General features: G+C 40.8%; 1 protein-coding gene across 3 annotated transcripts in view; it reads right to left on the bottom strand.

Annotated features, from left to right (window-relative positions):
- Positions 1–3,974: 3,974 nt before the first annotated feature.
- Positions 3,975–8,976, bottom strand: part of RAD17 (RAD17 checkpoint clamp loader component) — a 162,431-nt gene continuing 157,429 nt past the window's right edge. For 2 of the 3 annotated variants that reach the window (XM_053701452.1, XM_053701453.1), the window contains 2 exons: positions 5,578–5,635; positions 3,975–4,585 (listed from right to left, as the gene is read on the bottom strand). In XM_053701452.1, the coding sequence (XP_053557427.1) occupies positions 4,321–4,585; positions 5,578–5,635 (323 nt within the window). In that variant the 3' untranslated portion in view covers positions 3,975–4,320. The remainder of the gene's footprint in view (positions 4,586–5,577; positions 5,636–8,976) is intronic. The other variant, XM_053701454.1, reaches the window with a different exon arrangement.

Here is an 8,976-nt window from a genome sequence, read left to right as displayed (position 1 = left end):
CCCTTACCCCCAGTGATATCCGAGATAATCTCTTTCAAGTCAGGGCCAAACAGCATTTTCCCCTTGAAAGGAATGTTAAGCAATTTGTTCTTGGAAGACGCATCCGCTGACCAAGATTTCAACCAAAGCGCTCTGCGCGCCACAATAGCAAACCCAGAATTCTTCGCCGCTAACCTAGCCAATTGCAAAGTGGCGTCTAGGGTGAAAGAATTAGCCAATTTGAGAGCACGGATTCTGTCCATAATCTCCTCATAAGGAGGAGAATCACTAGTGATCGCCTTCTCTAGCTCATCGAACCAGAAACATGCGGCTGTAGTGACAGGGACAATGCATGAAATTGGTTGTAGAAGGTAACCTTGCTGAACAAACATCTTTTTAAGCAAACCTTCTAATTTTTTATCCATAGGATCTTTGAAAGCACAACTATCTTCTATGGGTATAGTGGTGCGTTTGTTTAAAGTAGAAACCGCCCCCTCGACCTTGGGGACTGTCTGCCATAAGTCCTTTCTGGGGTCGACCATAGGAAACAATTTTTTAAATATGGGGGGAGGGACGAAAGGTATACCGGGCCTTTCCCATTCTTTATTTACAATGTCCGCCACCCGCTTGGGTATAGGAAAAGCTTCTGGGGGCCCCGGGACCTCTAGGAACTTGTCCATTTTACATAGTTTCTCTGGGATGATCAAATTCTCACAATCATCCAGAGTGGATAACACCTCCTTAAGCAGAGCGCGGAGATGTTCCAACTTAAATTTAAATGTAATCACATCAGGTTCAGCTTGTTGAGAAATTTTCCCTGAATCTGAAATTTCTCCCTCAGACAAAACCTCCCTGGCCCCCTCAGACTGGTGTAGGGGCACTTCAGAACCAATATCATCAGCGTCCTCATGCTCTTCAGTATTTTCTAAAACAGAGCAGTCGCGCTTACGCTGATAAGTGGGCATTTTGGCTAAAATGTTTTTGATAGAATTATCCATTACAGCCGTTAATTGTTGCATAGTAAGGAGTATTGGCGCGCTAGATGTACTAGGGGCCTCCTGAGTGGGCAAGACTGGTGTAGACGAAGGAGGAGATGATGCAGTACCATGCTTACTCCCCTCACTTGAGGAATCATCTTGGGCATCATTTTCTCTAAATTTTGTGTCACATAAATCACATCTATTTAAATGAGAAGGAATCTTGGCTTCCCCACATTCAGAACACAGTCTATCTGGTAGTTCAGACATGTTAAACAGGCATAAACTTGATAACAAAGTACAAAAAACGTTTTAAAATAAAACCGTTACTGTCACTTTAAATTTTAAACTGAACACACTTTATTACTGCAATTGCGAAAAAGAATGAAGGAATTGTTCAAAATTCACCAAAATTTCACCACAGTGTCTTAAAGCCTTAAAAGTATTGCACACCAAATTTGGAAGCTTTAACCCTTAAAATAACGGAACCGGAGCCGTTTTTATCTTTAACCCCTTTACAGTCCCTGGTATCTGCTTTGCTGAGACCCAACCAAGCCCAAAGGGGAATACGATACCAAATGACGCCTTCAGAAAGTCTTTTCTATGTATCAGAGCTCCTCACACATGCGACTGCATGTCATGCTTCTCAAAAACAAGTGCGCAATACCGGCGCGAAAATGAGGCTCTGCCTATGATTAGGGAAAGCCCCTAGAGAATAAGGTGTCCAAAACAGTGCCTGCCGTTATTTTACAAAATACCCAGATTAAAATGATTCCTCAAGGCTAAATATGTGTATATATGAATCGATTTAGCCCAGAAAATGTCTACAGTCTTAAAAAGCCCTTGTGAAGCCCTTATTTACTGTCTGTAATAAAAATGGCTTACCGGATCCCATAGGGAAAATGACAGCTTCCAGCATTACATCGTCTTGTTAGAATGTGTCATACCTCAAGCAGCAAAAGTCTGCTCACTGTTCCCCCAACTGAAGTTAATTCCTCTCAACAGTCCTGTGTGGAACAGCCATCGATTTTAGTAACGGTTGCTAAAATCATTTTCCTCTTACAAACAGAAATCTTCATCTCTTTTCTGTTTCAGAGTAAATAGTACATACCAGCACTATTTTAAAATAACAAACTCTTGATTGAATAATAAAAACTACAGTTAAACACTAAAAAACTCTAAGCCATCTCCGTGGAGATGTTGCCTGTACAACGGCAAAGAGAATGACTGGGGTAGGCGGAGCCTAGGAGGGATCATGTGACCAGCTTTGCTGGGCTCTTTGCCATTTCCTGTTGGGGAAGAGAATATCCCACAAGTAAGGATGACGCCGTGGACCGGACACACCTATGTTGGAGAAATTTAGTTTTATTCTACGACTGCAGCTCCACTCATTTGCTTTGATTTACTCTCTCACTGTCTCTCATATTAGGGTGCCTGAAAAGTTCCAGAAAGGCTGCCCACATATGTAACCTTAACAAAAAGGATAACTAAGTCCCATAAGTAACCCATATGAGTGAAAACCTCAAAAGGCAAAAGCACTTACCTGGATCCAGCTGCAGGGCAGATGACAGCTACTAAGGTGTGACCGGTACTTTAATCCCTGTCAGGGACCTGTAGTAAAAGAAAGAACAGAGTAACCAACCCTGGCTTTCTACAAAGGGGTAGGAAAATTTTAGAAATAAAGCAAAGACTACCTCGCCACCTTCTAACTGCTAAAAGCAACCACTACTCTTACAAAAGAGATTATTGTGGACACAGCTAGACCCCAATCCTTGCTTGCAGGGAAAAGTACCCATTAAACGGATTAAATATCTTCAGACACCAACTTTGCACATCCTCCATTGACAAAGAGAATGACTGGGGATTATGGGTAAGGGAGGTTACTTAACAGCTTTGCTGGGGTGCTCTTTGCCTCCTCCTGCTGGACAGGAGTTGGATATCCCACTAGTAATTGGAATGACGTTGTGGACTCTCCATGCCATAGGAAAGAAATACCCATTAAAGAACTAATTATTCTAACACTTTGTCTGCCATCCTCCTATAGTGATGAAAGGCAAATAATGACTGGGGGGATAGGGGAAGTGGGAGGGATATTTATAGCCTTTAGCTGGGGTGTCTTTGCCTCCTCCTGGTGGCCAGGTGTTGATATTCCCAACAGTAATGAATGAAGTTGTGGACTCTCCCTGCCTTTGGAAAGAAACAAAATTTTGCGTGATTTCTCTCCATGCCAGTAAGTTTTTGATCATTTAAGCCCCGAATGAGATATTGAGGGCTGTTAGACAGGGAGACCAAACTCAGTAAGAGATCAGGTGCTACTAGCCACAGTGGATTGAGAGGGGAGAGCGCAAGCATGCATTAGCGTTGTGCTCCTGGTAGTGTTCCCAAGCACTGTGTGTAAGTACGGCATCATGTCAGTTACTTCTGGTCTCATGTTTATACCCCTATGATGTTGTAGCTAAAAATATAAATCATCCCTGTAATGTTCAATCCATTGAGCTGCACCATATCTAGCCACTTTTTGAATTTCCAGTGTACTGTACATCTCCATCTGTTAATTCTCTGTGGCCTAAATTATCGAAACTATTTAAAATACAGCCACCAAACAGCAAGCGCTATCCAGGGTGCTGAACCAAAAATGTGCTAAGCTCTCATTCCTGCTTTTTCAAATAAATATACCAAGAGAATGAAGAAAAACTGATAATAGGAGTAAATTAGAAAGTTTCTTAATTTTGCATGCTCTATTTGAATCGTGAAAACAAAAATTTGGGTTTAGTATCCCTTTAAAATAATAATTAAAAAAAATAAAAAATTATATATTTAAAAAAAACAAAACATAACTTGTCTCTTATCACAGCCAGAATGAATAAGTTCAGTTCCACAAGGAATGGTATCGCTGTTGCCTGTATCTTAAACTGTATATGCAGTCTGTAATAGACACTTCATCAGCTATTTACATAGGTTATACAAATGTACAGTATATAACAGTTTTGGCTTTAAAAGAAAAGAAAGAAAATAAAAAAAGGAACAAGGCAATAGTTTTATTTACATAGTTAAATAGTTCAGCGCAGAACTTTACATAAATTCACATTTTCTTTTTTACGATAAATACAGTTCATTTTGAATATCTTGAGCACAGTATATTCCAATTGGAATTTTCGGGAAAAATAAAAAAATACAAATAAAAAATCAAAACAATTTAATCAAAAATACTGCACATTGGTCTCAAAAAGAAAGTGCTGCTTCTAAAAAGCAACTGCATTAAATGCAATAGTTCTTTTTTTCTGTGACCTATTGATAATATTAGGGCTTTGAGCCAACATGTAGGATTTTCTTGCACTCCAGTCACAAATGCTGCTGGTAGCTATCAGTCACTATCATATTCTTCTATCTTGAAATCTGCTTCCTCCGTAGCTGACATGGCAGCAGATGGTTGGGGCTGGCTAGCTGTCAGCTCACTTTCCACTCCTTGACTAGAGGAGGGTGTGGAAGGCTCTGATCCATTACCCTTTTTAGTATTGGATTTGTCTATCTCATATCTTTCTTTTTCAGCTCCAAAACAAGTAGAGTCGTCATCTTCTCCACTCTCTGGAACACCGGGATCTTTATCAGTAAGGGCTTCAAGCTTTAACCTGAAAGTAAAAAAAAAATGTTTATATTAGAATTGTCTACACCAATATTTTTCAACTTCAGTGTTCATCTAACCCTTAAAGGTCAGTTTGTTAAAGTATTTTCCATCATGAACTGATCAGTCACAATAAAATAAATGGAGGGACAAAATCCTAAATATCCTACAAAGCAGGGGAGGATTATAAAAAGATACTGAAACCTTTCTTGGTCTCAATTTTCACTGTCTGAAATATGGAGAAAAACTTTCTTGTATTTGTAATACTGGTATCCAGAACAGACAGGGGAAAATAGTTGCACACAATACTACAAGGAATGTATGGGACACAAGAAGTGACAGTGCCAACTGTGCCTCTGTGAAGCCATAGCTTTCACAAGACAAGTTACATTCCAGTGACCATGTACAATTTACCAACAGCATTACTCAATATTCCATGAGTAAGGGTTAGGTTGGCATTAACACAATGTTTGCCAGAACCATGCAGATTAAGAAGGTATGACTTTTTGTGTGTTATACAGCTGCTGTTTGTCGCCCATGACGTTTCAGGGTCACTATACTGCTTTGTTCTTTCACAACAATAACTTCAAACTGGATTATTGAATTCTATAGAACAAATAAAGTTGAAGAGATAGATAAGTCAAAATTAAACTTGCATGATTCAGATAGAGTTTGTAATTTTAAGACAAATTGAAATGTACTTATATATTCAAATTTAGTTTGTTCTCTTGTTATAATTTGAATATGAATATGTACATATCCTACACTACAGTGAGATAGCTGGTGATTGGTGGCTACACATGTCTCTTGTCATTGACTCACCAGATGTATTCAGCTAGCGCCCAGTAGTGCATTGCTGTTCTGGTGCTGACTTTAACTATCGGTGTGTTTAATCCCTTTGCAGGGGTTAAACGCACAGTTATATATAAGCAATAGTGCAATAATAAAATACTATAACATATTAGAAAATATTTTTTTTTTTAGTCTAAACATCATTACCTTCCAAAATGTCTTTTCAAGGGTAAGCGACCCACATCCTGTATAAATGCAATCTGGGCTGAAAATATAAAGCATAACAAATGTGTCTTTTTAAAATGGTACTTCTGCTGTACAAATACATGCAAATGAAATAAATACAGCCTCATTTAAACAAAGTTTAGACTTAAACTTCCTGACACGTACGTTAAATTGCATTAGATGGATGAGAACAATGACTCATAAAGGATATGAATTACTCTATACAACAGATCATAAAAGTGTTAATGCACTAAAATCTAAGACACCAAAGGTAGATTGTTGTTCATGGGGGACATAATTAAAAACCCTGTTCCTTGTTGGCAGTTATAATGCTCCCAAAAACAGAAATAACACTGCATACCTGGGTTTGTGATGGTTACACACTCCAGAAGTTGTTATTTTAGTTGAGGAACTAGTACTTTTATCTTGTATTCATTTACACTATACTTACTAAAACATAAAATTTAATGGTTGATAAGAACCAAAAGGCCCATCAAGTCTTACTTCCTAGGATAGTCTTATGCGTGTCCCTGGTATTTTATAATTCTTTTACAGTCCTTGTGTTTGCCACCTCTATTTGAAATGTATTTCATGAATCAACCACCCTTTCTGTAAAAAAAAATAAAAAAATTGCTTCCTCACATTTCTACTGAACCTGTTACCCTCTAATTTAAGATTGTGACCCCTATTTTTGTTTGTTTTTTGTGGAAAATGCTTTCAGCTTCCACTTTATTAAGTCCCACTATATATTTGAAAATTTCTATCAAAAGATGCATAAAAACAAAGTTTATGCTTACCTGATAATTTTGTTTCTTTCTTGACACAATGAGTCCACGGATCATCTAATTACTATTGGGAATATCACTTCTGCCCAGCAGGAGGCAGCAAAGAGCACCACAGCAAAGCTGTTAAATATCACCTCCCTTCCCTCCAACCCCAGTTGGCACCACTGCGTGAAGAACCTTTCTCCCAAAAGAGGCCTCAGCCGAGGCAAAAGTGTCAAATTTATAGAATTTTGAAAAAGTGCTAAGAGAGGACCAAGTTGCAGTCTTGCAAATCTGTTCCACAGAAGCTTCATTTTTGAATACCCAGGAAGAGGAAACAGCACTCATAGAATGAGCCTTAACTCTCTCAGGAGGCTGCTGTCCAGCAGTTTCATAGGCAAAGCGAATGATACTCTTCAGCCACAAAGAAAGAGAAGTAACCGTAGCTTTCTGCCACTTACGTTTCCCAGAGTATACCACAAACAGAGCAGAAGACTGACAAAAATCCTTAGTCGCCTGTAAATAGAATTTTAATGCACGCACCACGTCTAGATTGTGCAAAAGCCGTTCCTTTTGAGAAGAAGGATTAGGACACCAGGAAGGAACAACACTCTCCTGATTAATGTTCCGGTCTGAAACTACCTTAGGGAGAAACCCTAACTTAGTACGCAAAACCACCTTATCCGAATGAAAAATAAGGTAAGGAGACTCATACTGTAATGCCGAGAGCTCTGACACTCTACGAGCAGATGAAATAGCAACAAGAAACAAAACTTTCCAAGATAACAAGTTAATATTGAAGTAATGCATAGGCTCAAACGGAGCCTCTTGAAGAACCTTAAGAACTAAATTAAGACTCTAGGGAGGAATAACTGGCTTGAACACAGGCCTGAATATTGACCAAGGCCTGACAAAATGATTGCACGTCTGGGACGTCCGCCAGACGTTTATGTATCAAAATAGACAAGGCAGATATTTGACCCTTTAGGGAACTTGCAGATAAACCCTTCTCCAAACTCTCTTGGAGAAAGGACAGAATTCTAGGAATCCTAACTCTACTCCAAGAGTAGCCCTTGGATTCACACCAATATAGATATTTACGCCATATCTTATGGTAAATCTTTCTGGTCACAGGTTTACGAGCCTGAATCATGGTCACAATGACCGATTCTGAAAATCCACGCTTGGATTAAATTAAGCGTTCAATCTCCAAGCAGTCAGCTTCAGAGAAACTAGATTTGGATGAAGGAAGGATCCTTGAAGTAGAAGGTCCTTTCTCAACGGAAGTCTCCAAGGTGGATGAGATGACATGTCCACCAGGTCCCCATAACAAATCCTGCAAGGCCACGCCAGTGCAATGAGGATCACAGACGCCCTCTCCTGCTCGATTCGAGCAATGACCCGAGGTAGAAGAGTGAAAGGAGGAAATAGGTATGCAAGACTGAAATTCCAAGGTACCGCCAGTGCGTCTATCAGTACAGCCTGAGGGTCCTTTGACCTCGCCCGTACCTCGGAAGCTTTGCATTCTGCCGACATGCCATGAGATCCAATTCTGGCTGACCCCATTTGAGAATCAGGCTGGAAAAAACTTCCGGATGGAGTTCCTACTCCCCCGGGTGAAAGGTCTGCCTGCTCAGGAAGTCTGCCTCCCAGATGTCCACTCCTGGGATGTGGATCGCCGACAGACAGCGATTGTGGGTCTCCGCCCACTGAATTATCTTGGCTACCTCTGTCATGGCCAAGGAACTCCGAGTTTCTCCCTGATGGTTGATGTAAGCCACTGAAGTTATGTTGTCCGACTGGAACCTAATGAACCGGGTCGAGGCTAACTGAGGCCAGGCCAGAAGAGCATTGAAGATTGCTCTCAGCTCCAGAATGTTTATGGGTAGAACAGACTCCGACCGAGTCCATGTTCCAGGAGCCTTTAGAAAGCCCCAGACTGCTCCCCATCCCAGAAGGCTGGCGTCTGTTGTCACAATCACCCAAGAGGGTCTGCGAAAACAGGTTCCCTGGGAGAGATGATCCTGAGACAACTACCAAAGAAGAGAATCCCTTGTCTCCTGCTCCAGCTGTAATCGTGGAGACAGATCCGCATAATCTCCGTTCCACTGACTGAACATGCTTAACCGCAGAGGTCTGAGGTGGAAACGGGCGAACGGGATGATGTCCATTGCCGCTACCATCAGACTGATTACCTCCATGCACTGAGCCACTGATGACCGAGGAGAGGACTGAAGCGCTAGGCAAGAATCGAAAATCTTTGATTTCCTGACTTCTATCAGAAACATTTTCATTGATAAGGAATCTATTATGGTTCCCAAGAAAATTACCCTTGTAGTTGGAACTAAGGGACTCTTTTCCAAATTTACCTTCCATCCGTGCGATCACAGTAACGATAACAACATTTCCGTGTGGGATCTTGCTTGTTGAAAGGATGGCGCCTAAACCAGAATGTCGTCCAGATAAGGCGCCACTGCAATGCCCCGCAATCTGAGCACCACCAACAGGGATCCCAGAACCTTTGAGAAAATTCTGGGAGCTGTGGCAAGGCCGAATGGAACAGCCACAAACTTGAAGTGTTTGCCTAGAAATTGCCTCAGAAACTTGCGATGGTCCC

The sequence above is a fragment of the Bombina bombina genome, chromosome 2, assembly GCF_027579735.1.
Source record: "Bombina bombina isolate aBomBom1 chromosome 2, aBomBom1.pri, whole genome shotgun sequence".
Classification (NCBI taxonomy): domain Eukaryota; kingdom Metazoa; phylum Chordata; class Amphibia; order Anura; family Bombinatoridae; genus Bombina; species Bombina bombina.
The sequence above is the reverse complement of the archived record's forward strand: the minus strand, read 5'-3'. Positions and strand labels throughout refer to the sequence as shown.